This window comes from Crocodylus porosus, unplaced genomic scaffold, assembly GCF_001723895.1.
Source record: "Crocodylus porosus isolate Cpor-Errol unplaced genomic scaffold, CroPor_comp1, whole genome shotgun sequence".
NCBI classification, from domain to species: Eukaryota; Metazoa; Chordata; order Crocodylia; family Crocodylidae; genus Crocodylus; species Crocodylus porosus.
Genome location: NW_017728951.1, coordinates 50360955 through 50388422, shown reverse-complemented (window position 1 = coordinate 50388422; position 27468 = coordinate 50360955). Strand labels below are relative to the sequence as shown.

The window sequence follows — 27468 nt, the reverse complement described above, 5'->3', positions numbered from 1 at the left end:
AATCCTGAGATCTGCCAGGGTCAAAAAACCATCAAGGTGCAGGGAATGCCTACATGTGTGTTTGGTGCCACAGATGGGTCTTCAGCACCACATACTGCATATCTATGCTCATCTGGATGTGACCTAAGTGTCCACATCAGGCGTTAGCACTCTGCTAGTACTCTGTAAAAAAACCACACAACCCCCCCCACCTTCTAGCTTACTGTGTACCAATGTTACCCTTTAGAAAAGGTAGAATACAAAGCAAATTTCAAACAGTGGCAGAGAACAGGAGATGGACTTGAACACAGTATTCCAAGTAATACCACCATAAACACTGTGAGCATCAGAATATGAATTTCTTGGAATCATAGCTGCTTATAATGGCACGGATGCTCTTCATAAGCAGATAGAAAAGTAGAAACAAAAACCAGAAGTTTTGACTAGATTATTTTCTATCCTTGGACATAAGTATTAAAAGAAAAAAAAATAGTATCAGGCCCAAATAGGGTCAAGGAGAAAAATGGACAAACCATAGAATTTCACTCTAATTCTCACATTAGCCCAGTAATTTGTGGTTAGGTTAGAGCTTCTTTTAAGGGAGAGACAGAGATACCTAGTCTTTATCCGAAAGACTCCGTTAGAAGTAATGAAGAATTTGCCACATCCTTTCACAATTTAATGATCAGTTATTCTTAGTGTTTAATAAGTGTATAAAGCCCATAAAGCTAATAGCTAAGCCATCATTTGAAAGGCGCAAGATTAGACCTAATGTGTAAATATGTTAGCAAATCAACAGCATATCTAACCAGCATGGGCAACTGGTGCCTCCTAAGTCTGGGGAGAACACCAGATCACTGACGGGAGGTGGGACGGGGGAGGAGGAGGAGGTTCCCCAGCGGTCAATTGCCGAGCCAGCAGCAAAACTGGAAGTGTACTTCCAGTTTTGCGGCTGATGCTTCCAGGGGCGCATGGCTGGGATGCACATGCACCTTTTGCATCGCCAATGCTAACCAGCCTCAATGTAATCAAAAGGGCTCAGTACATTTTCTTCCCTTAGCAATACAGATGCTTCAAAATATTTTGAACAAAGAAAAATAAAGACAGGGAAATATTTAAATGTATTTTAATTATTTTTTAAAATCTCTGACTTAAGTATTCTCCCCAGGTAGCCAGATATTTCATTTGCCTTTCTATCTCTAACCGGGCACATCTAGGCTATGTCAAAATTTTAGACCCAGCCTTTCATTAATACGGTAAGAGATCAAAGACTAGTAGAAACACTGAGTATCCAAGGGGCTACAAAGCAAAAGGAGGTCAGCTATAATCAGAACGTTTTTTTTAATACATTGCTTAGAACTTTCTAACTCTGAGTAGCAAGCCATATTAGAAAGCAATTAAACTGGGAGTTCATGAAGCAGATATGTTGTAAATCTTCCAGGTGAGGTTGAAATCACACATGAGACTGTTCTTCAGCTTATGAAGCTTGTGGTTTTATCTTCTCAACAGCTTCCAGGACAGATGGAAGGCTCACTTTGTCCCCAAATTCTCTCTCACGATGCTCTAAGAGGACACCCTGGTTAGAATAAAGAGGACAAATGTATAATGAATCCTTTGTGTGGTGATATGTTTGAATTTTCACATGTAGGAATGGAAGTCACTTATTGCTTTCCATGTGAAGAAACAGGGGAGAGGTTTCATGGTCTCTAAGAAAAAATATAGTCCAGCTCCTCAGATACAGGAATATCAAGAGACAAACCACATTATGTTTTCTTCTTGTAATTAGTAATGTAGTTCTATATGAGTACATAGTATGGCATTTTCCTATTAAACTAGATAGAAGTGAACAACTTTAAGTTTCCAAGATTACAGGAGCTTCATTGGTTCTAATCTAGGCTATTTGACTAAACATGGTATTGTTAATTTACATATCAAACATTTTGCTAAAACAGAATTAGGAACAGAGAAATAAAAGGGGCCTTCCAGGCCACCACGTCCAGTCCTCTGCGTTAGTAAACAATTTGCTGCCTACTTTATTAAATTAATAATTTATATTCCAGCAGCACCCATTTCTAGGCAATTTCCAGAGAGCTAGATATAGACTGACATGCTCCCAGCTGCAAATATGGGTGTGGATGTTCACGTGTCTGCATACTGCATACACACCCTATTCCAAATCTCGCTTTTAAGATCTATGTGATTTCTGAACAAGCAACTGTTTCTTGGCAGCAACCACCATCAAAGGGTACGTGTCAAAAAGTGTACTCCAGAAAGCATTAGTCACAAATTGGACGTGCTTTAAAACAGCTTTTTTTCCCCTTCCAAATAAAGTCCTGACCTCTCATCTGAAAATGAATTAGGTTCCCTTCAATGTTGTCTCAAGTTGGACATACAAAGAAAGGAAGAGTAACTGGTCACTATTCATAATTTAGGCAACAGGCTTTTGCTTTAAACAAAACCAAAAGCTTTGCAAAGAGTCTATTCTACATTTTTTTCTCTCTGCTCTTTATTTTTGTCAAACTGTTTAATAAAACTTAAAATTGAAGGCTTTATGATGCTATAGTTAAAAGCTGGATCAAGTTAGAAAGCTGGACCTAAAGTCTACTTTTCCCCAAGTTTGCTGATGTTTGCATTCACACCCGTATCCTGACATTACAGACATGAAATGGTCAAGAACATGCATCACACATTTGATTTAAGGGGTACAGGGGTTCAGAAATAATTAAATGCTGTGAAGGAGTATCTACTTGTTTATTTGTGTTTTTAAACAATACCAGGTTAGGACTGAGATTCCATATCTTCTCCCTCCCACCCCTCTTCCCACACCGATAATGTGTAAAGCTCACTTATTTGGTATAAATCAAGTGCTTCTACACCAAAATTAAAAGTAAGTCATGATCAAGTTCATCACCAGCAGTATACTGGTAAGTTGTGTGTAAATCAAGTGTATTTAAAGAAGCTGAGAGCTCATCAATCAAAAAGAAAACCTCTTACAGGTTAAAATGTCTGGAAGTAAATGTAAGACTTTTTAAATAATATTTTGTTTCATAATGGCAGGGAGCTGAACAAAGTGTGCATCAGGGAATGCGAGTGGAAGGTATTTTGTCAACATCCGACAAAGAAAAAAAATTCTCAAAAGAACATAATGCAAGGCAGATACCTGACATTTCCGGCTGTCATACAACTTTAAGAGTGACCAAGGCAGAAAGCCTTTCAGCTCAGGAAACATTCAGTTGGTGGAAAACCATGACAAAGCCCTTAAAGACCCCTTCAGTACCTGTTTCCCAGCACCCATCACATAGACTCCTCCCAAAATGACCCCTTCTCCTTCCAGGTTACCACTGAACCCATTTTTCCAAGCACGAAGGAAGTTCTGCCAGACTCCTATGCGGATAAGACCCATGAACAGCATTTTTCGTTTGTGAGGACCATAGAATTTTTTCTGCAGAAGGAGAGAATGGAAAAAAAAACTTAAAAAGAAAAGCAGCAGCAGCAGAGAATCTAACAATTACAGGGGGAATTAAGGTATCCTGCCAGAAGCTACATCCAGGATGGTGTCTCACTAGCAATATTTGGATACAACAGAACTGAATGCCAATTTTTTTATCTAATCAGGACAGAAGTTTCTTTACAACTCTAAAAGGCCACCTACTTTCAAGAGTCAGAAATATACAAGTTCCTCCCTTGCCAGGTCTCCAACCCCACAAATTACTTGCATTCAAGATTTAGGAGACTGAACACTATGCTACATTTGCACCATGAATACTTTGACTACTGACTTTAGCAATGATTCTGAAATAAAACAGGTTTGTTTTGAACAGCACAGCACATTCAAGTGCTTGAGGGAGTGTGGGGTTGCCAACTCCTGTGAACTGAAATCACAAGTCTTATATTTGCTTTTCCTAAAGCCTCTGCAATCATGCACTTTAGAAATCTCAGGTCTCATTTAAGAGGAGGCAAAAATAAAAAGGAAAGTTTCTAGAAGTCATGGTTGCACAGAAAAGACAATAGTTAATAAACAGAATACCTCAGTATAAGAAAAGATTAAGTAGCACAAGGAGCAAAAACAGTTACCAGCTTACTGTGTTAGGGTGCAGGGGGGAAAAGCATGCAAGAACATGACAACAGTACACAGCTGGAAGACAGATTATAAACTGAGTATATATAAAAAGCAGATGAACTTTTTAAGCTGCAATGCCATTAAGTCAATTGCCACATTCAGACCACATTCTATTCTGGCAGTTGAATTGTTGGCTATTCTCTACAAGTTTCTTCAAGCAGAGGGCTGCATGCCTCTTGCAAAATACAAAGTAAATAAATCTCTTCATACCTTTTCATCCAAAAAGATTTCCCCTTTGAAATAATGCTGAAAATCCTCCACTTCAGAACCAATCTTCTCTTTCACAACAGCGTAAAGGGGGACACCCAGCTGGTCAAGCTGAGGTTTGAGAGAGGAAAGCTCAGAAGCCTCCTAAAAAGACACAGAAAGCATTTCAGCCTTTGAATGGAAGTCTGAAAGAGCTTCACTCAGGGAAAGACATATCTTTGCCAATATGTTAATATAAGGGCAGGCAAGGCTAAACTAAACTAGTGTTTTATTTAAGAATGCAACTTGTTTTTGGGAGGACATAGTCATTGCATGGTTGTGTGCAAGTCCACACAAGGTTTAAGGGAAGTTACATTCTCACTTTCAGCTTGCACAGCTGAATCCAATCAGCATTTCCTCTATGAACACCTGCAAGACACCAAAGTTATGTTGCTTTGTGTCTTCCTCTGTTTGAGGACAGCAGCAACATTCCATTTATGGATTTTCACCGCAGGAGACCTGTATACAAAAGTTGGGAGGGAAGAAAGGGGAAGTTTTCCCAGTTTCTTCTGGCTTCTTCTGCCATCTCCAACAGGAAATAGATGTGGAAAGAGAACAACTGAAGGGCTTCTATCGTCTCTTTTGAAGTTAAGAAATAATCTGCCTCTACTGTGCCAAAGAACTCTTACAGAAATCTTACTGCTTAAACACCTCTATCTAAATACACCACTTATGAGGCTGAAGCAGCTTGAAGCGCCTTGACTCTGTAAGAACAACGTTCTATAGTATCTGTATAATTTAAAGCGGGAGTTCCAAACAGAATTACTCGGGGAGAGAGAGAGGGGAGGATTCATAAATGGATAGAGAGACATCAATAAGCAAAAGCAAGTACGGGTAATGATAATCACTGTGTTGCAATCTACTACTGCCAGTCCTATATCAGGAAGCTCAGAGAAGACAATGAATAAGGATGAATAAGCATTGTGATAATCTGTGAGTAGCAAATGGGAGACATTTCATACTCCCATGTTTCAGAGATAATAGTTAATACCCTGTAGTCCTATTTACAATGTGCTATTAAATTTTTCCTATTTTTCTAGGTCAAAATTCTAAAATAATTTAAAAATCCACAAGGAGCATGCTAACCACCAGGAGCCACATAGAACTCATTTGTTCTATGATAAATAGCCAAAAAGTCTAACACACAATGCTTTGGGCCTTTACCATGCCAGTGTCTCTAAAAACTAACACCCCTCCAATAATCAGGAACCTTTCTAACCCTCATTAGACCTTGGTAGAAGAGAAACCCTACCATTTGGTTGGAACTGTCTTTTGACGGATAGAGATTAAGGGTCAGAACATCCTTTGTCATATGTGCCTTTGCAAGAGAACATGGTGGCATCAAATGCCCCCTTAACTTTCTTATGCAGGATATGTACACCGTGGACATGAATGGTAGTGCCCAGTCTGCACAGCTCCAATTATCCCTCTTATGAAGGCAGGCACACAAAGGATGGATACCACCTTCGCTCTGTTCTTCCCTCCAAGCCAGAGAATCTCTTAAACCAAAAGCATACATCAAAACTAGATTACTTCTTCCTGCACCAGACAAGAGGGAGCCAGAGGGAAGAGGTATAGGCCCCTTCCTGGTCTGCTCCCCAAAGAGTGTAGCATTATACCACCTCTTAATCTACAGCAGGGTGTTCAACCTCCAGCCCTCAGGCCAGATGCAGCCTATAGTACTGTGTCATCTAGACCACGAGGCTCCACAAAGGTCTCAAAATTTTGCAGTGGGATTGTGGGGCTACTGCTCCCTTGCTGTCAAATCTCTGGACCCACAGGAAGCCCCAGGCCCTGCATGCTGGATACAGTACTCTATCCCAGAAGGCAGGGGCAGTACCAGGCCCCCAGGACCCAATCCCAGCACAAAGGGTATGGGAAGGGCAGTGCCACCCCCATAGGATCCAATCCTGATGGAAGACAATGGGAAGTGGTGGCTCTAGCACCCAAGAACCCAATCCAACACCTGGGAGGTGGCAGTGCCCCAGAGGCCTATTCAGCCTGCAGATCTAGCCTGTACCACTCACCTGGCCTGCAGACCCAGAAAGTTGAACACCACTGGTCTAGACTAGTGATTCTCAACCAGGATGCCATGGCACTCTGGGGTGCCTCAAGATCCCTTCAAGGGTGCCATACAATGGTAGCACCATGAGGTTTGTTAACATGATTCACAAAGTACACCAAGAGAGTTCAAATAGGAACTCAATGTTAAAATGTTGTGTCCTGTTATTTTTCCAGGTTCTTTACATCAGAAGAATTGTTCTATTATGTTTCTGTAGCCAAAAAATGAAAGAAAACTAAGAGCTGGCATTTTCCAAGCGGTGCCTTGAGCCTAAAAAAATTTAAGAACCGCCAGTCTAAAGAGTATAAATTTACCATTTCTAGAATACCTAAGACATACTGTACATGCAGTTTGGCAAAACAATGGTTAATACCAACTTCATTTTTCCCCCCATACCCACTGCAAAATGCAAATCCCTCCCTATTGCCCTTTCTTTCTGGTTCTGATAAGCAAAATTAGGGATTGGTCCCAGACTATATTTTTATCTCCACACCACATACCCAAACTTCATCTTAATTATACCTACATTTCATTACGATAAGTTCCTTATTGTAGAGGGATGGAATAGCTTCAGAAGACAGATAAAATATAGTTCCTATCACCTCTAACTCACTGGCTCAAATCTACTCCAAATGCACAAGTTCTGGTTCTCAGAGGTGCTAAGTAAGACTTCAGTTAGATTTATGGCAACTCTAGGATTAAATGGTATTGCAGCTTTGTACCTATGTAAAGTAAAGAAGGGGCAGTCTTGGTCTCAAGTTTCCCAGACAAAAATGTACCCAGTATGAAAACCCATCACATTGCAACTGAGACCCCTGTCATCCACAGTGAAATCAGGGCAAAGATTAAAGGGGAATTTTTTTCTGTTGCATAATTCAGTGATTACCCTTTGGGTTTGGAAAAAACACCCCTTCTCTCAAGTAAATCATCCTTTGAACAACATCAAGATGGTTGTTAACACTGAGAAGTATTAAGTGCTCCATCTGGGGAGGAAAAATCCACAACAAGCTTACAGGCTGGGTGGTGCTAGACTAGCTAGCACAACATTTGAAAGGGACCTGGGGGTTATAATTGACCATAAAATGAATATGAGCCATCAGTATGATGCTTATTAGCATCATTATTGTTAGCAGATTAAACAATACACTGGCATGCATCAACTGATGCATCTCAAGCAAAACTGAGGAAGTTATTCTCCCGCTCTACTCGGCATTGATGAGGCCGCAGCTGAAGTACTGTGTCCAGTTCTGGGTGCCACACTTCAAGAAGGATGTAGAGAAGCTTGAGAGAGTCCACAGAAGAGCCACCCATATGATCCAAGGCCTGAAGAGCAAGCCATTTGTTGCCGGTCAGCCATCTACACATGCCATACTGCGCAGTAATTACTCCCAAGTAAAATGTGCCACTTGTATTTACAGGCAGCAAATGTATGCATGATTAGAGCAAATTACTGCACAGTAAGTATCTACATGTGTAGACAATGATGCTTACTGCACAGTAATTTGCTCTAATCTCAAGTAAAGTGCCATGTGTAGACGTGCTCTGTTTAATTGAGCAATGAGTAATAATATAATTGCTATGGGGCATGGAAAGTGGCCAAAATGCAAGTGATAACTGTTCCCAGGCAGGTCTTGTATCAAAAACAGTATCTTTCCTTAGATGTTTCTCTCTCTCTGTCAAGCTTCCCTCAAAATGTGATTCATCAAGAATACTGACATAAAGGGCACCATTCTATATGCCAAGATTCATCTCACTGAACATTAAAAAAAACACAAGAGTGAACAGCAAATATATAAACTGGGTTTCTCCTCCTGCTCTACAGTGGGGCTAAAGAAGAATCTTGCCCATAATATGGCAAAGTGGGGATCAGGATAATAAAGATCCCTGTCAGCTGGGACAGAAACACAATCAGAGTTAGAGAGACTATTTTCAGATATGCAGAGCTTGATGCATTCTTTGAAATCATCCCCCACACCCACCCACAATACCTCTCTGCACAAGAATCATCCAGGTCTCCGCACAGCCATGATGACTGAACCATTCTTCTTCCATAGACCACCAGCTTTGAAAGTCTCTTGTTCTGTTCATATTAGGGAAAAGACCAGCATAAACAACAGCATCTGTTCCAGACTGTTTACATGAACATGGCTTCTAAAGAACAACACTAAGAATAATGGAAAATTCCAGGTTCAATATTTAAAAAAGAAAAGAAAGCCTGAAAGGCACAAAAGGAAGATAGAAGCTGACTATCTTTGTGCCCTAGTGATTTTTAAAGTGTAGAAAAGAAGTCCATTAAAAATATTGCTGATATCAAAAATGCCTTGAATATTTATCACCTTTTCTTTAACCAATACCATCTTCCCCTTATTTTCTTCATTAAAAAGAATCAGCTACTTCCCACAACAGTTGGCGAGTCACGGAAATCCCAGGAAAGAGTTGTTTGCTTTCCCCCCTTACTTTCTAGCAAATGGAATAATGAGTCTGTGAAAATGAAGTCTTCAAACACTCCACTTTTCTTCAAACAGTTATTTAGTTCCAACCCTGGCCTTGCAGTTTGAACTAATGGAAAACCTTTTTACCACAGAATCTCTGCTCAGGTTTCCTGAATTAAAATTTCTTACCTGGACCTAGAGTTTTTAACTCTATTTCCTCTAAAAACTCCACTGTAGCCTTCTCTGGTTTGGACAGAAGTAAGTCAGTGTTAGCAAGGATTATTCCCGTCACAGCTGCACCGAGAGCCCCAAGGCCAATGGACCATATCCCCATGGCAAAGAGCCCAAAGTCAGGCACACTAGACATCTCTGGAAATAAAGAAGGAAGAAAAAAATATTTCAACTCTTTGATAAATTTCAATGACAGAGGGAGAGAGTGCGTCTGGAGGCAGGGGTGGAGGGGAAGAGGGAGGCTGGTCATAAGAAAATGACTTTAAACCCTGTTTTGACATGGATAGATGGACTGGTTAGTGATAAAGGCACTGAACTGGGTTCAATTATTAGGCTAATTTCTGCAATGCATCACTATTGATAATGAGGGATTCTTAGCTTTTTGCCTCAGAGATGTGATAGGAATGAAGCTTTATTAAAACCCTTGAAGCACTCCGTATGGTTGTGAGTGGCATAAAACTGTCTGTATAGGACAATTGCTAAAGGAGACACTTAATCTCTTGTTACTAGAGTTAAAGTTAGTACAACTCGGTCATCAAACCAGTACTGTAAAATACAGTAATTGTTTAAAATAAAAGATGGTTGATAGGACAAAAATGAGATGGCCTGTATGTCTGTTAACACACAGAGGATTTTGCCTACACTTTTCAGCAAATAAATAAGAGAAAGAACAAAAAGAATCAAAATGCAATATAGCGTTTTTTTCAGGTTAGCAATAAAACCAAAAACACAGAGGGAGGTTGTGTAAAAGCAGTAGAAAACCACTCTTTTAGCTAGAAGCAGTGCTGCAAAAATATTAAAACCTTTAAACATACTATCACACTATGACCCAGCACCCCAGACAGCGCTGGACGATTGCTAAGGCTTTAGGATTTTAGCCAAAGCAGTCATATATCTTTATCTCACACTGACTTTATATCAGAAACAAACAACTTAACTTTAATTTGTTGGCCAAAATAAAACTGCATTAGAAACAAATGCGTTTGCTCAGTTCTGTTTAAGATGTTCTGCCAATCTCTCTACCTAGAGCAGTTTTATTAGCAGCTAGACATAGCCTCCCTACAGGCACCCCAAACCCTTTTTGAGCCTTGTCAGTCAAGGAATCAAAATGTCTTCTAAATGTTCCATTCAGAGAGGAGTTATGAAATCTGCAAAGCAGCACGCACAACGGTGAAATCTCGCCAGTGAACTACAAATGGTAAGAGAAAAAAAGGTTTATTGGACTTTTTTCAGGGAGAGATTGCTAAACACTTTCACCATAATGACTTTGTCCTTAATTCCAAAGAACTTCAGTCACAGAACAAATACTTGAATTCTGTCTACATCCATCTGCAAGCCGTGTTTCTGGATTGGCTTTTCTATTGCTATGTTAAAGTTTATTCATGCAAACAATAATGTCTCTGTTGAACAAAAGAAAAAAATACAACTAAGCTTTTTGAGATTTTCTTAGTCTCTCTCTTCCTTCTCCCCCCAAAAAACGTGCTGATGAGTAGTATCTAAAAAGTTCACCAAATAATTATTTCTGTATTCTGCATTTCTGAAAACCTGTTACACTTTGGACAGAAGCCTTTTTATAGAAATGGAACTTTTCCTGCCTCCCTTTACAGCCAACCCCAAACTCCCGATTCTGTAATTGCCAATCCTTTTGCAAATCCGTAAAAAGAGCCTGCTAGAACTCTAAAATATTGTTTTGTTCTTTTTGTGACATTCAGTATCAAGGAAGACTAGCCTTAGCTATCTCACATTTTTAGATACTGAGTGGAAGACAAGGCCAGTTTAAACAAACTTAACTACAGATAAATGAGAAAGATCTAGCCAGTGTTTTTCTTCTTTTGTATGTAGTAAAATCTTGGCTTATTGCTAATCTTACTTCTCCAACACTGTTTTCAGACATGATGACTTCCTAATCAAAGGCCACAAGACAACAGAATTTTTTTAAATTCAGTGCTCTCCTGCTTAAACTGGCCCAATGAGCTGATATAGTTTATTGAGACTGCCTGGACCATTTTAGAGGGGGAAAAAAAGTCTGTGAGCCCAAAAAAGATGCCTAGCAGAGTCAATGATCTCTTCAAACTTGACTTTGGAAGCTGTCAAATCTTTTCTGCTGGATACAATAAACACTGAGGTGCATGTTAAAAAATTTGTTTTTTCTATGGATACACAGCTGTGCTCCCTTGAACTTGTCCCTACCATAACTGGTTAAGAATTATACTCTTTGGGTAGAAATGGTGTGTTTTTGCCTCTCTTTTTCCCAATCTATTAGTATTTTACCTGCGTGCAGTTGGTGAAAGCAAATATTAAGCCCTACCTGTTCCAAGCAGGAGACTTTACGACACCTGCACCTCTCCCGTCTAATATGAATTTTCATTTCTACCTAAAAGTTTTAGAATCTTTATAATCTCCTGTGCCTGAAAGCTTAAAATTAAAGAATTTTATTTTTGCAAATATCTACTTCGTCTAATAAAAGATATCACCTCTGCCATAAGTTTTGATTCCTTATGCCCTATCAGCACTTATCTGTCTATGCAAAGAGATATATTTCACAATTCTTGATTTCTTGGCTGATTAGTGTCAGGTGCTGACCCAAGTTATTGCATTAAAATCTGCTCCTGAAATTTTCCCACAAACTGACATCAATCTTTTTTCACATCATACCCACAAACTGACATATATTCATCTGCATGTCATCGCCACTTCAAAAAGACAGGATCAGATCCTGTGAATGCAACTATGCTGATTTATACCTGCTGGATATCTGAGCAGCAGGACATAAGTCTGCAATAAATTTGTTTTGGTTATGATGGAAAACAAAGCTTTCAGCCTGACTTAAAAGATGTTTTCAGCTCAGAGGACTTTATTCTACTCCCTCTCTTTGCTACCTAGCAGATTTACCACCCCACCCTTGGTAAACTGGCTTTCTAAGAGTGGCCTCTCACACAACTAAACAATCCAAGGCACAGATAAAATAGTTCCCTAAGTCCTGGCAGTCAGTAGAGCATGCTAAATGCCTATGGCTTGATTACTAAAAACACTTGTTAACAGCAGAGATGGAGTTTTAAAACACCTGCTCCACTGAACATCAAGTCAGAGATAGCAAGATCATGAAAAGAAAAACTACCTATGCACGGTAGCACTGTTTCTTCTATTCTCACGTATTGTCTTCATCTGCTTTAATGAACAGCATTCAGCAGAACTCTATATGTGCACAAACTCATGGATCTGGATCAAAAACTTAGTATTCTGAAAGTGCTGTATATATTTCCAGAATAATACACTCACCAGCACTTATGCGTTCGACTTCCACACTCTCATCACCAGCTTTAAACCTGAACTCCAAGTTGAAATTGAATACAAGCAATCCAGGAGCAACAACAGATATGCAAGCTTATGCTGACACTGAAAATGATTCTTCAGCCTGCCTCCTTTTTGAAGGAAGAGTCAATGTGGGAAGGACTGGGCAGGATTCCAGAAAGGAAACCATTATGCAACTGCTAATGAGATGAACACATTTTTGAGCACTACTCATTATATCAAGGGGAGCAGTTACCAGCAGACAACTGTTCCTTGAAGAGACAAGATGACTTAAAGTTACTCAGTCTATAACCTTCCAGCTACTTTCCTCCCACCCCCTTCCTTTTTAAATGTTACAGCTGGTGAGGAGTCTGGTATTACAAGTAGCCTGTGGGAACATCCTATGAATTTGCTACCAGGGATAGACTTGAACAAAGGGTTCTGGGCCCCTAGGAAAAATATTTGAGGTAGATGTGTTCATATTCTCTCTCAGTTACCCTCCTCACTGCATGGTAAAGCAACACTGAAAGCAGTCAGCAGATAGCAATATTAGAAAGAACCAAATTTTTTTTTTTCCTGTTTTTTTTTTTTGCACCGGTCCTGGAAGCACTGCAATACCAGGTCAATGCATGGAGTGGATGGAGCATGCTCCGGATCCACCACCCAACACCAAAAAGAATCTGCTCAATATAGACCTCCGATGGAGGACATATCAGAGACAATCACCTGCCCTGGGGAGCCCACCTACATGGTCACGGTGCTTCTCTCCCCTATCATATAAGCATGCTTAACATGCAAGACCAAATTTGCCAAACCAATTGCCTAAATTAACCTATTAGGAGACATCAATTCTACTGACAGTGGCCTTTAAATCCCAGTTCATGGGTTTGCGCCATTATATAACTTGAAGATATTACCATTTTTTATAAGCTCAGGGACATAAAAACCACTTCTCTTTAAAGGTATAGGTTGTAGCTGTGTTGGTCTAAGGACATATACAAACAAGGTTCTTTGGGTAAATCCAATATCTTTTATTAAACCAACTCAACTTTTCGTTAACATTTGGGTCAATCAACAATTTCACTTTTTTGTTATGCAGGGCAGGAGACTGACTGGTTCAGAGAGGCATCTCTCATTAATACTGTCCTGCAGCGGAGTATTTTACGTTCTGTCTACACTGCATACCTTTAATGAACTTGAGCTCAGGTAATGCAATGATTAAATTGCCAACTGATTACTGGATAACATGGTTAGGGATTAAGTTAAGAGAAAGACTAAAGGAACAAACTTTTTTAGGCTGCAAGTTGGGTCAGAGGCAGCACAGTAAGAAGTGCCCACAATCGAAGTCTACTGAAGCCCCATGTCTGCACACTGGATCCAGCGGCTAACTCCCAGACTAAAACATTAGTCTCAAAAATGTCTCTCCCCTGACTTCCCCCTCCCATACGGACTGAAGACAACAATACAAAGGACTATCAATTAGGTCACAATCATCTTTGATATAGTAATATAAACAGGATCTAAAGGGCATTCACTATGGTAGAATCCAAAGCAGATGAGGTGCCAGCTTCTGAGTGGGGGGTGGTAAGAGCCAGAGAAGCATATGGTTTTAGAGTTACAAAACCAGTCATTTAAAAGCTTCATTCTCTCCCTTTTTCTCACTGAGCCAGAGGCTTAGGATTACTTCAGATGGTAGAAAAGAATTGAGATTAAATAGTCTGAACTGCCAAACCAAGCTGCCTCTGGCACCATCCTAAAGATACAGGATACACACTGGAAAACATCCTGTATCATGATTAAGGATCTACTGAAATTGTGAATTCATGAAATCTGGCATTGCCCACAAAATTGGCCAAGAGACAGAAGACAGGGGAACAAACAAAAATAACTTACTGAAAACATTACTGAAAACAAAATGCTGTCTCCAAAGAGGGAGCCAGTCAGGGCACTGTGGTAGCCCACCAGGGCAAGGGGGGCATGGATCTGCCTGCTTGAGGGGCTGCTGGGGTGGGGGTGGGGTATTGCACCCCACAAAATGACAGAAGGGCTCCATGTTTTGCCTGCAAAATCAGCGGACAGCTGTCCCAAATTCAGTAGGTCCCAACTCATATCAGGATGGGTTGGTACCAGAGTCTGCAGGACAAGAACTGCAAACTCCAGTTGGGAATGTAACAAAATAATTATTCACCTGGGAGGGCTGAGGCGCCACTGAAAGGGATTAAGTGGTCAAAAATATTTAGTGTATGAACCTTCGTATTCATTGAGTGCCTCTGCAAAATTCAAGCAAGCAGCATAAATTCCAGGACTTCTGCAGAGGCATTCAAAGAACACACAGTGCATACACTAATAATTTTTTACCACTTAATCCTTTTAGGCAAGTCCCAGCCTTCCTAGGTATGTACGAGTTGAAACTGGCACTTGCAAAGGTTTACCTATAACCAAAACATCTCAGGAATGGATTTGCACTGATGATTCTTTGATCAATCTGTATCTAATTTACAACCCCACTAATCTAATCAACTGGTTGCTGGCCATCATAAAGCCTAGCAGGCTCTATTTAAGCTTCTGCTCTATGTGCATGTGTGCTTAGCTGTACTAAAAGGATCACTAGGAGCCTGTCTAATCAACACTTTTCTAAAACGACTGTTAGGCTAAAGTCTAGAGGTTAAAGTCTGTCTACACCAGAAGCTTGCATCAGATCAAGTTAAGCCTTTTAGACCCTGGTCTGGCTAGTCCTTGGCCTCTGGCTCAGTGTACAAAAGGGAAGCTACAAAACCAAAAATTTTAAATTATTGGTTTTGTAATCTAAAAGCTACCTGCTTCTCTGGCTCTTACCCCCACTTAGATTCCACCATAATGAATGCTCCAGATCCTGCTTATGTTACTATATTAAAGGTAATAGTGACGCAATTGAATACAATTAGTATTGGGGTTTTTCTGTTCTGGGAAGGGTACAGACTTTGGATCACACTTTCCCCCCTACATATGAAAAATATTTTCTAGAAAAATAAATTTTGACACTGTTGATGGAAATGCACCAGTTTTGTCAGTTTTAATAAGATATTTTCAGTGATTTTTTTCCATGAAAAATATTTTACTGACTGATAAATTGTGTCAATCAATTATATAAACTTGTCAAGTTTAGACTGCATGCAACTATCATGTTACTAAATTAATTCTTGCTGAATGCTTCCAGATCTACTATGGTTTACAACCTCAATTAAAATAAATATTATAAAATAATGCGCCCCTCCACACACACAAACTCTGCTTTTTAGCAAGAGTCTTATGCATGCTAAGAGAAGTGTTAAAAGTATGAGGCTCTTAAATGTAATTAATAAGGTCATTTACTATAGCAAACATCTAAACTAATCAGCTAAATTCTTACACTGCACTCCTAAACCCAGCACCTAATCCCTGGCAGCTCTAGCATCAAACAAGCAACGAACTGTTCCACCATTCTTTCAAAGAAACAGGGAGCTTGGGGTCATGTCACGTGGTCTAACAGCAGATTCTGTGGACCAAATCCCTGCTTCCAGCTTCCCTCCAGAATAGCCCCACTTCCACTTATTCATTGTTTCCAAATCCCATATACAGAATTCAAAACAGAAAGCTAAGTTAGATACTGTGCTAGGGTGAATACAGAGTCAAAATGGAAACGTTCATTAATCGCTGTGTCTGTAGGTGAACTAGAGAGAAAAAAGTGGCAGACTATCCCTCTTTTGGGATTCTACAAGCAAGATTCCACCAAAAACTGCAGAGCTGAAATTCTGTGAAAGTTTGGAGGGGGGGGAGAAAAGTTTGAGACACAATCTTCTCCCCAAATCCTGGTAATAGTTACTATTAGTACAAGTTTAAACCAAGCATTACATCAAGGTGGATGAAAAAAAAAGATTACTTAAATTGGATTTCTACTTTTTTACGTGTAAATTATAAATAAGTGTAACCCTTTTGCCAGACACTGGCAGGCGGGGAGGCTTCACCTATGCCCAGGCAGTCTGGGACTTGCCATGACTTTGATGATCCTATCAGTGGTGGAGGGGTCCAACTGTCCGGGTTCGGTTACCTCAGGCCGAGGGGTGATGGTCTTCACGAGGCTCCAACCTCCCCTGAACCTCACCCTATATCTAGCCACGACAGTGTGCTGATGCTGTTTTCCACAGCCAGCCCTCTCTATGCGAGAACGTATTCCTGGGTCTCACTTGAGCCAGGGTTGTATGGCCGAGTCAAACTAGGCCCTCTAAATCTTTGGCCTTTCGTAGCCCTTTGCCTTACTTGTACCTTGGCAGCCCGGGGAATACAAAATTAACAAATAAAAAGAAAAGATGCTACCACCAAACTCCCTACCACCTCTCAATAATCCAACAGATTACTGTCCTGGAGCATCTAAGTTACAGCGTGCCCCCCTCCACTGGCTGCCCCCTTAGTGCTACCTATTCCCTACCCTTAGCGTACCCTACGTGTATCCAACCCTTGACGTCCCTTCCACCTCAGAGAAGTAACCTTCCTCTGATGGACTCTCCTGGGTCTTCCGTCTAGGACATGATGGTCTTAGCTAGCCCCTTGACCGTTCACCTCTCTCCTGAGCGATTCACTGGAACCAGCCTCTGCCGGTAAGGATCCTCCTGCAGGCTCTCCTCGTGGCTTCAGGATGATATGCAGCCTGGATACCTCCATCCTTCTAAGCCTGGTAATAGCGACTTTATACTGATGCTTGTCCCGGCGTTCTCCTGCCCTATGGGCAGCACTCTCCAGCTCCCCCTCCTCCTCAGTGGGTCTAGGAGCTACTTTCTCTTCACTCTTTCTCCACCTCTCCTCCCCTTCCATCTTGCTGTCTCCCCTTCTTATCCTTCCGTGCCGGCTCTCCTCCCCCTTCTCTCCAGCTGCTTTCACTTTAAAAAAAACCGCCGCTAACTAGCCGCGCAGGTCCTGCCGCGGTTCCTGCAGCAGGTAGGGCGTTTTTGCTTGTTTTTCCTTCTCTTATGTTGCCCCCCCAGAGTCCCTCCTTGACCCTTTGGGGTCCATGTCCTCCCCTTGCCCCGGGACAAAGACACTCAGATATAGAAGACATGGGTACATATAGCACAGCTGAAAACACACACATAGCTAAAACCATATACAACACACACACTTTACAATACAAAACAGCTTGTACATTTGGTGCAGGTTACATAAAGTTTTCCTTTTTAAAAATAAACCAGCCTAAGAGGAAATTTGAAATTAATACAATACAAATTAAGGTATACATTCAGTATAATCCATTAAAATAATTTAAATAAAATAATATGTTGAGTCAATGGGTCTCTACTAAAAACTCTGGAGTTAAAGGGTGATTTTCTTTTATATAAGAACGAGGAGAGAAAACATTTAACTTCATCCGAGGCCCAGCTTTAAAAATATGGCACAGTATTTCAGGTATTAAGGGCCTGACCCTACAAAAGATACAGAGTCTCTACTACTGGATGCAAAGGATCAGCTAAGTCTTCACAGGTGTTAGAATCTGCCCTCTGACTCCAGCAAATACCACTGTAAGTGCTACTTCGTACCCACTGAGCCCACCTGAATGGTATCAAACTCCTCCTCTATTTTTTCAACTTGTGCTCCGATTAAGTCAGCTCTCAAATTAGAAATATTTGCTATTTTTCACCCATAATGGAAGCTTATTTTCCAGTTTATGCGACTATAAATCACCTACCAACCCCTTGCTCCTGTGTACTTCAGTTAAATGGCCTTTCTCGGTCCTTTTCCATATGTATAAAGATGCACACATTAACTTCAAGTGCTCTCAGTGTTTCTCAACCTGTGGGTCCCAAGAATATATGAAAGGTTCACAAACAAACTTTAAAAATGGATTCTCCTTTAAAGGAGAAAAATGTGGGAAACCATTCCAGCCTGCTACTCACACACCCCTGCCCCACACACCCACCCACTGACCCACAGACTGGGGGGCTGGGGCTTGGGTGCAGCAGGTCAGGAGTGAAGAGCACTGGATTGGCACTGGCCATTGATAGTTACAAATGGGTCCGGGTACAAAAAAAGTTGAGAACCACTGGTAATCCATTTCTCTAAAGTAACATACTACAGCACACAAAGACAGAGGGTTACAATAGCAGAAATGATGGATTGTTAGGGTGGAGTGATTTTCGGGGGGGAGGGAGGAGGGTGAAGAGTGTGGTGGGTTATGTGACAAAGAGAAGGAGTCTTGTTTTTCTGTTAATTTCTTGTGTGAAGGAGAGAGGGGAACAGAGTGAGTGTGTGCAAGAAAAAGGACTAACACAGGGCTTAAGACACTGGGTTTGGAAAAATTAGATCATTTAAACACTGGCAAAAAAACCCATCTGCTATAGGAAGGCTTTTATTTACAATCTCTCTTCCCTTTTTTAAAATAATATAATGAGTAATCCTCAGTGTGACTTACTTTTAACCATTTGGTTTCAGGGTCTAGCTGAGACATAAGAAATCATGAACGGCTATCTTGTGCAAAGCCTGCAACTTTAGAATAATTTACTGGTACCACTAGCATTATTGCAACTAAGCATACCTCAGACTGTGAATTAATAGTACCTAAAAAGAGACTGTATTCATTATCAATTAAAATTATGGATGAGTTCATACTCAGGACCAGCAAAATTCAGCAAAATTTTGAATAATGAAATGACCTCTCCATTCATTTATGCAACAAATTCTCACTTTTGTCTTTTTCAGAACCAACATTTCACTAACATGGTGCAATCATTTCTGCTGGGTAGAGTGTAACCTGGTTGTCCAGATACTGCTAGAAGGCTTCTGGGTACAGTGTACAAGAATGAAATTGAACAGTGTGCAAAAAATATTGAAGGGGAAAAGTGTTAATCTGAGTTTTGATGGATGGAGCAATATACACAGTGATCCAGTATGATGTGCTTGTATGACAACAGAAGGCAGAATTGTTTGTTTTTCTCAGAGAAACAACTGATATGTCAGGAAATGCCCATACTGCAGAATATTTAGAAGCAGCAGTGAAAGCTGCAAGAAACTGTGAGCAACAATTCAAGTGTCATATGCAAAGCTTTGTCTCAGATAATGCTGAAAATGTAGCAAAGATGAGAAGGCAATGAAGCAAACCTGTTCCAACATATGGATACAGTGCTCATTTGGTGCATCTTTTAGCCAAAGATTTAAATACACCAGGAATAAAGGAAAATGTTGTTGAAATAATTCCCTAACAACCAGTTTGCTTTAGTTTCACTGAAGAGAGCTGGCTGATCCAAGCTAATTCTCCCCCAAGGCGTATGACTGAATAAAGTGGTTGACTGCTTTGAGCTATGCATTAAGGACTTGGCCTATTCTCATGACCAGCTATAAAGAAAATAGTGACAAAAATGATGGAAGTATCACAGGCAGAGTAGTCAATGGAGAAGATATGCTGAATACACTAAAACTTATTTCCATGGTGTGGTGGGCTCACTGCTTTTGCCTGGCAAGCCCAGGTTGGAGACAGACACTTCAAATTGGTGGAACATTTCCACTAATCTGGTAACAGGTGGGAGGGGCTTGCCTCACCCCTGCTCCAAGGTGGGGGGATGTGAGGAGCCCCTCGACCTAATTGAAGACTATTCTTTGCAGGTGTAAATAAAAGGCAGATGCAGCGAGGGATGGTGAGGAGAGAGGAGCTCCAGAGAAGACTGTCATCTGGACCCCCCCCCCTCCCCAAGCTGTGATCTCAAGTGGGCTATTAACGACAACTTCAGGGACTATCTGTATGGCATCAAGTTGCAAATGTAGATGGATAACAATCCCCTGACATATATCTTGACCAGTGCTAAATTGGATGCTACCAGATATAGAAGGGTTGCAGCCCTGGCAGATTACTCCCTCAGTCTCCACTACCGGGCCAGGCGAAAGAACACTGACGCAGATGCCTTGTTACCCTTGGCCACCCCTGCGCCTTTGAATGTACTGCCGCCAGATGCTGTTAGAGCTCTCTGTGACCTCCCTATGAGAGACCCCACCCCCAAAGGGTTCAACAATGTTTGCATGGCAGAGATCCTGGGGGTTCCTCCCAAAGGGATTCCCTAGGCCCTGGAGGCATTAATACTGCATTAACCCCTTCAGCACTCCCCCAGATAACTGCAAGAGAGTGGCACGCTGCCCAATACTGCAACCCTGTAATTCGAGATGTTTTATGGGCTCAGCAAAGGGGGCCCATTAATGCAGTGGGCAACCCGATACGCAGACTTCTTTTAAAGGAACGGGAAAAGATGTGGTTAATGGATGGGGTACTCATTGGGAGGTACACCATGTGGAAGGGAAGGGTTGGCCATATTGCAGTTGGTCCTCCCACGAGAAGGCTCTCTGGGCCTTCCATGATGAATTTGGTCACATGGGAGTGGGATGTACCCGGGCTCTGACCCGGGAGAGGTTCTTTTGGCCCTGGAATGATGCTACTGGGACACGCCTGTACCTGTTCATGTTTGGGCGACAACCCCGGTTACCTTATGTTGACTTATGCTTCGGGATCAAAAAGGCACATGGGCAGCAACAAACCCATGGACAGTATGCTCAACAGCTCAGGGATTATCTCCGTCGAGCCTACTGTAGTAGTAGATTTAATCGGGCTTCTGGCCTGCTTGACTAGAAAAACAGACAGCAACCAGAAGTGCTGATACTGCTTATTTCAGTTACATATTCTGAGATAAGGAATCCTGCATGCCTTGTTACCCTGTGCACAGATGTTTCATTTAAGTAAATTGCCTGCATGTCTGTGTGTAATTTATTATTGTTTTGGTTTCTCCAAGGTCGTATTTTTTTTCTCTTTCTCTGTCTTAAGTATAAATATGCTTGTAAACTTATAGAGTAGGAGGATTGCTTTGAAACAGACAAGTGGGTGATTCCCCTTGCTGTATGAAATTCTCCCCGTGATCACAGTATAGCCTTAAATAAAGAAAAGCTGGCTCTGTCAGTTCTGATTCAACCACAACGCGAAGTTTAATTTCTTCCACACTACCATCTCACTGGGGATTTAGCAGGCCGGAACAAACAGTGTCAAAAGAGACATTGTGACACCCGAGTCAGAGAACAAGGGTTGAGCCTCGGAAACCAGGTATTGCTGAGGAACCTTGGACTGAGGGGGAAGCACAAGATCGCTGACTGATGGAGGATGGATGCATATTCCATAGTCAAGAGGATGGGGGACCTACCCATTTATAAGACTGTCCCTGAAGAGGGATCTAGGCAATGCTGCATCATACAGAGAAATCTCCTTCTACCCGTCAGAGAGCTACAAAGGCCTCGTTTGCCAGAGGGGAGAATACCCCTTAACAGGCCACGGCCTCTCCAACCCATCCGGCCAACGGAAGAAAGGGGACCCCCTCCTCCACTTCCGCAAGACTGATTCTGAGTCCAGCTATGAGGGATAGTACCCCTCTCAATTCTACCACTCTGGGACCCACTGCATTGGAAGAGAACGACAGAGAGGGCAATGACCCAGCTGGGCTGCCCCTTGAGAGCACCAACACGAGGCCTGTGCCTCCCACTTAGGGGGACAGAACCCCCATGTCTGGGGCTGCCCCTGCCTCTCCCAGACTTTCCTGGAGCCCCAATGCAAGATCGTACTCCCTGGCCTCAGCGGGAACAAAGACCTGTTAACATGTTCACTTACGATGCCCTTTGGGTACCTGGGGAGGTACCCATCACTGTCCCTTGGACCCAGTGAATCCAGAGGAATACACTCTTCACTGGGGATGGTGAAGGGTTCTGGGGGGAGAGCATGGCAGGCTCACTGCTTTTGCCTGGCAAGCCTGGCTTGGAGAAGGACACTTCGGATTGGTGGAACATTTCCAACCAGGTAACAGATTGGAGGGGCTTGCCCTGCCACTGCTCAGAGGTAGGGGGATGTGAGGAGCCCCTGGACCTGACTGAAGACTGCGCTTTGCAGGTCCAGCACACTTCAGGGACAGGGCCTCCATTGTAAATAAAAGGCAGATGCAGTGAGGGACGGCGAGGAGAGAGGAGCTCCAGAGAAGACCATTATCTGGACCCCGCCTGAGCCTCAATGGTGCATGGATTGGCACACAAAGAGCCAGCCCTGGGAGCAGCCTGATGCTGCTTGGGCCGCACACTGTGCGCAGGTCAGCACACAGAGAGACAGCTCTGGGAGCAGCTCAACATTGCTCAAGTTAGCCCCAGCTCTGGGCTGGATAACCAGAGCCTTGCTGTGTAGCTCAGCATTAAACTAAAAGAGCCCCAGTGCCCACAGCAGGACCCGGGAAGGGGAAAGACCTCTGGCATGAGGCTGGGGAACCAGAGCCAGTGAGGGCTCAGCTCTCATAGGAGCTCCCTGGGTGCCTAACGCGGGGCCCAGGGGGAAAAACCCTCAACTCAATGGCTCCAGAATGTTTGAGATGGTGTGGAGACCCAGAGGTCAGATCGACAGCCCCCAGAGGAAGGACCATGAGTTACCAGGAACCCGGGTCCCGCAGAGGAGGCGCCCCCGGGGCAGGGATCCTGGGGAGAGTGGGCCTAGGGGAGAAGACCCTATCCCATTTGAGGGACCAGGTGGTTCAAACCCAGATAGGGTGCATCTAGTATCTGGCATAGTTATGTTTCCTATTTGGTATCTATTGTTATTGTTATAAATAGTTGGCTGTATTAATTCTGTATAATGGGCTCTGTAAGGATGTCTTTATTAGCTAACCCGCTTGTGGTATAAAAACTTGCTGGATTGACTGTCCTGGGATCTACCCCTCTTCTGGGCCTGAGGCACCGGTACTTACCCGAATGACCTCCCTAGGGCCGACTTCCTTTATATAGATATAATCTATATAACAGACCTTTATATGGATACAATTACAGATATAGCTAAAAATATACATCTTAAAGAGTTTTATATATATAATGTTGGTAACTTAATAAATTGTATATAGTTAAGAACTTTGGGCTTGGGCTAACTCGACAGAGAAAAGAGGGATTTGCTCGAAATTATGGCATCTCTTTCACAGCACCCGCTCCTGACTACCCGTCCCATCTGACTGAGAACAGGGTACATGCTTGGGTGTACCCAGGTTACAATACTACAGAAAGATTGCTGCAGTATTGTGGATGCTGTTGAAATGTGGAAAGAACTTCAAGAAACATTACAACAAGAAATACCCAACAGCAAAGTTAAACCACAGGCAGTAAAGTTGTGGATGGAACAAGCACTTACTCAGATATTCTTAACACAAAGTACCAGGGTAGAAACCTAACTGCCATAGATGAAAATGCTGCTGACATGGACATCTACTATCAGGGTCAATGAGCAGGGGGTGCACACACGTGCACATGCACTTCCTGAGCGTGGTGGTGCACCCCTTGCAAACAGGCGCTGCTGACAGGGCAGTTGCCACTTGCCATCCTGCCGCTGATAGCATCTTCAGGCAGTCCACAATTGCCCCTGGCCACTGCCAACTGTGCCTGTGGGTGGAAATTGACCCCTGGTCAGCACTTGCCATCCCCCTGATGCTGACAGTGCCAGCAGCATCTGCAGGAGCTCCCAGCTTACTGCCGCTGAGCTCCCACCACTGCCAGCGCAGCCGTGCCCCACCAGCCACCCGGGGGCATGCACCATTCATGTCAACTAATCACCCAATCATGCCAACTATACTAAGTTTCAGGACTAGAGATAACCTGTTCAAGCAGAACAAGCTTGTTGAGGATGTTTTAAAGAAAGCCACACCACTGAACCAGCAAAGCACCTGGAACCAGAGTTTGCGGCAATGTTAAACCTATTTTTTCTTTTTATATAACCAGCAGTAACCTCTTCTGCAAGTGTTGAAAGGATATTTTCTTCATGTGGACTGGTTCATTCAAAACTGAGATGGGAGACAAAAAAAACAGGATTTTTTTTTGTCTTCAGTTTACAAATAGAAAAATGGGGGCAAAGATAAGATTTGTAAGTTCTAAAAACTTGAAAGAGGGTAAAAAATTTCAAAACAGTCATATTTCCTCCCCTCAGCAGCTGTCTCGTGAAAAGAGAATTAGCCATGTAGGAACTTCAGCTCAAATTACTTCTACCTAAGCATTTTAGGAAGTTTGTCCCAGGGTGACCTGAAATAATTGGTTTGATTCACTAACTAGAGTTCATACTTCTACTCCATAGAAACAGTTAGTATTACAGTAAATTTACAGACTACAACATGTTTTGATATACCGATGTTTTGATTAAAAAAACAAAACAAAACATGTTTTGATTTTTACAAAAGTTTCTGTATCTACATTAAAGTTTTATTTAATAGATGTGAAGGGCTTGTTTTGTGTATTTAATTAAATTCAAGTTGCCATCTTAATGAAACTTGAGACAAATATGAGCAAAACAGTTAATCATCTAGTGAATAAGAAATATATTTCACCATTTAATAGCGCAGTAAAACAGGATTTTAACAATCAAAATATGTGAAGCTGGAGAGAGTGTACACACACCTGGGAAACGTACTAAAGCTATTGTAAAAACTGTATTTAGTTGTAAATCAATGTGTTTTAAATGCTAAATCTACCAATGAAAATACACCTTTCTATTTAAAACACACACACACACACACATAAAAAATGGGAAGCTGATAATAATCAATTATTTAAATCAGGCTTTTAGTTTGCTGATTGAAAAAAAAAATAGATCCACCCTGCATTACATTCTCTTGCCCTCTGCCTTTTGAGGCACATAGGCTTTTATCTGGATCTTAGCTTTCGTGCAGATCACAATGGTCACCATGGGAAGCGCAAACTGCATCTGTTGTATGAGGGAAATAAGCATCTGTTCATTTTGTTCTTCTATTTTTGTTTTTAGGATTTTCGCATCTAGGTACACAAATTAGGGCCTCAATGTGCTAGGCTTAGAACCAATAAGCTGCAAAAGAGCAGAATCTCATCATAACCTAGGACCTACGTTATGATGCAAAATGACAGGTCGAGGAGATACACAAACTCAGTGGAAAGGATGCAGCAACAGTAAGTGGTGTAACAACAAGACATCATAATGAGCTGGCACTGACATTCACAGAGAAGAGTTCAAGCAGTTCTTAAGTTTGTGTCAAATACAAATCTAAAATCTAAGATTTTAGCACTACAAATCATTGACGCTAATATCTTGGAACCTCTGTTTTCCCCTTTTCCTAGCCTAGACCTTAAGTGGCAATTTATTATGGTCTAATTTAAAGGAGCAATATAAAAATAAAATGATTCTTCATATTTAATCTCCACAGCAGGAATAAATACAATATTGCAAAAAATATAGCCAGGCTAAGCATCACCATCACAATCCAAAACCACTGTGAGATTAGATTGTTGCAGGTCACAGGATTACAGCACTATAAGTAGTTCAAATCAACAACTTAGATAACCTATTTCATACAATGCTATTCCAGCACCACCCCAAGCAGAGAGAGCAATTTCACAATCAGTTTGAAGTGGTTTTTAAAATACCAGACTGTATTTTCAGTAACTTTCAGGAACAGATATCCTTTAGAAAAGAAAGTCCCTGCTGGGTTGCATATTATGCCACGTGAATCTCTGGAGCTATACAAGTGTGTTAATAATCAAACTTTTGCCCGTTCCCCCCTTCATGCACTATTCCATCTGAGAACAATGCCAACAGATTTATAAATCAGTAAGGAGCCGGGGGATGTCACAGACACACACACCCTTTGCTTTCAACCTCTCCCCTCCAGTTCAACAATTTAAAAGCCTCTGTAGATGTAATTTCAATGCCAATTTAGAAGATGCAGATAATTTTTCCTTGATGATTCAGCCTTAAATCCTATAAGTCCCTCACTTGAGCCACCCCAAGAGGTGCCCAGCAACCACGGTAATGCAAAGAAAAGCTATGGGTACAGCAGAGTTGTAGATGTCAAGGTTTCAAGGGCAAGGCAAGATGCCATCTTGTGGACTACACACTTGGCAGCAGTCATCTCCATGCACACGTGGTTTCATTAGGCCAAATGCAAATGAAGTCCTGTGACCTGTGCAGAAGGGGAAGGCAGTGGGTTTCTTCCAGGATCTGACCTGAAATCATCGCCCCGCTCAGTGAAGGGGGAAGGGTGTACCCAGCGCTGACTCGGGCCTGGGAAGACGCCCGGGGCTGCAGCCCCCGACAGCCAGCCAGGCCCTGGTTACACCTGACATACAGCACGCAACACACTGGCCAGTCGCGCAATAAATGCAGACTTGCCACACGTACAAAGCCAAGTGCGGAGCCGGGGGATGCAGGAGGCCGAGCCGCCCCCAACGAGTCATGAAGACCCCAGTAAAATGAGCCTCCAAGAGCCGCCAGCGCCGAAGCGGGGTGAGAGAGAAGGTGGAGGTGGAGGTGGAGGTGGAGCCGGGCCCGAGCCCGGGCTGGCGGGAGCCAAGCAGGCTGCGAGCCCCAGGTCCGGCTCCGCGCGGCGGCAGCCGGGTCCCAGCCGCCCGGGCGCGAAGGACTCGGAGCCCCGCCGCAGCGGATCGCGCCAGTAGCGCCCCCCCCGCCAATAACCCCCGGCCCGGAGCCCGCGGGGCGCCCGGACCGTCTACTCACAGCAGCGGCCGCAGGCGCCGCTCGTCTCCAGCAGCCCGGGCAGGAGCGCACGTGCGGCGCCCGAGCCCCGCCCCGCCCCCGCGGAGGTCGTGCGGCAGCCCAGCCTGCCAATCCGGGAGCAGAGCCGAGCCGAGCCCCCGCGGCTCCGCCCCGCCAGGCTGCGTAGTCGCTGCAGCGCCCTCGATTGCAAGACGAAGGGAGGAAGGGTCTGCGGAGCTCCTCGCCGGCTGCAGTGAGCGCGGTGCAGCTGTGGGCGTAAACCCAGCCCGGCCCTGCTTGGCGGCTGTCCAACGCATGGCCCCGGGGGGCCTGCCCTGCCCTGCCCTGCCGGGGAAACGCGCTCCTGCTTCGGGGAATAAGGAGTGCGTGGGTCTGGCTGCGTGGTCAACCCAGCTACTGGCTCAGCCTGCGCCCTACTGGGATGACAAAGAGCTTCCTGGACACCGGATTAGCTCTGGTGTGAGAGCCAGGGCGGGTAGACACCCCTCCACTGCAAATAAAAGCCTTTCTCTTCACCTGGGCTTGGGGAGGTGAGGGCAGGCAGTGTGAGCAGAAATAAAATATGTGTGTGTGTGTCTGT

At 42.9% G+C, this 27468-nt stretch overlaps 1 protein-coding gene across 1 annotated transcript; it reads right to left on the bottom strand.

The window, feature by feature from the left end:
- Nucleotides 1–1089: 1089 nt before the first annotated feature.
- Nucleotides 1090–26980, bottom strand: FAM213A (family with sequence similarity 213 member A). The gene is made up of 6 exons (XM_019556152.1): nucleotides 26889–26980; nucleotides 9029–9208; nucleotides 8396–8487; nucleotides 4310–4450; nucleotides 3257–3421; nucleotides 1090–1555 (listed from the first exon to the last, which is right to left on the bottom strand). The coding sequence occupies exons 2-6, from the start codon at nucleotides 9204–9206 to the stop codon at nucleotides 1457–1459; spliced, it is 675 nt and encodes a 224-aa protein (XP_019411697.1). The 5' UTR covers nucleotides 9207–9208; nucleotides 26889–26980; the 3' UTR covers nucleotides 1090–1456.
- Between the last annotated feature and the right edge of the window lie 488 nt (nucleotides 26981–27468).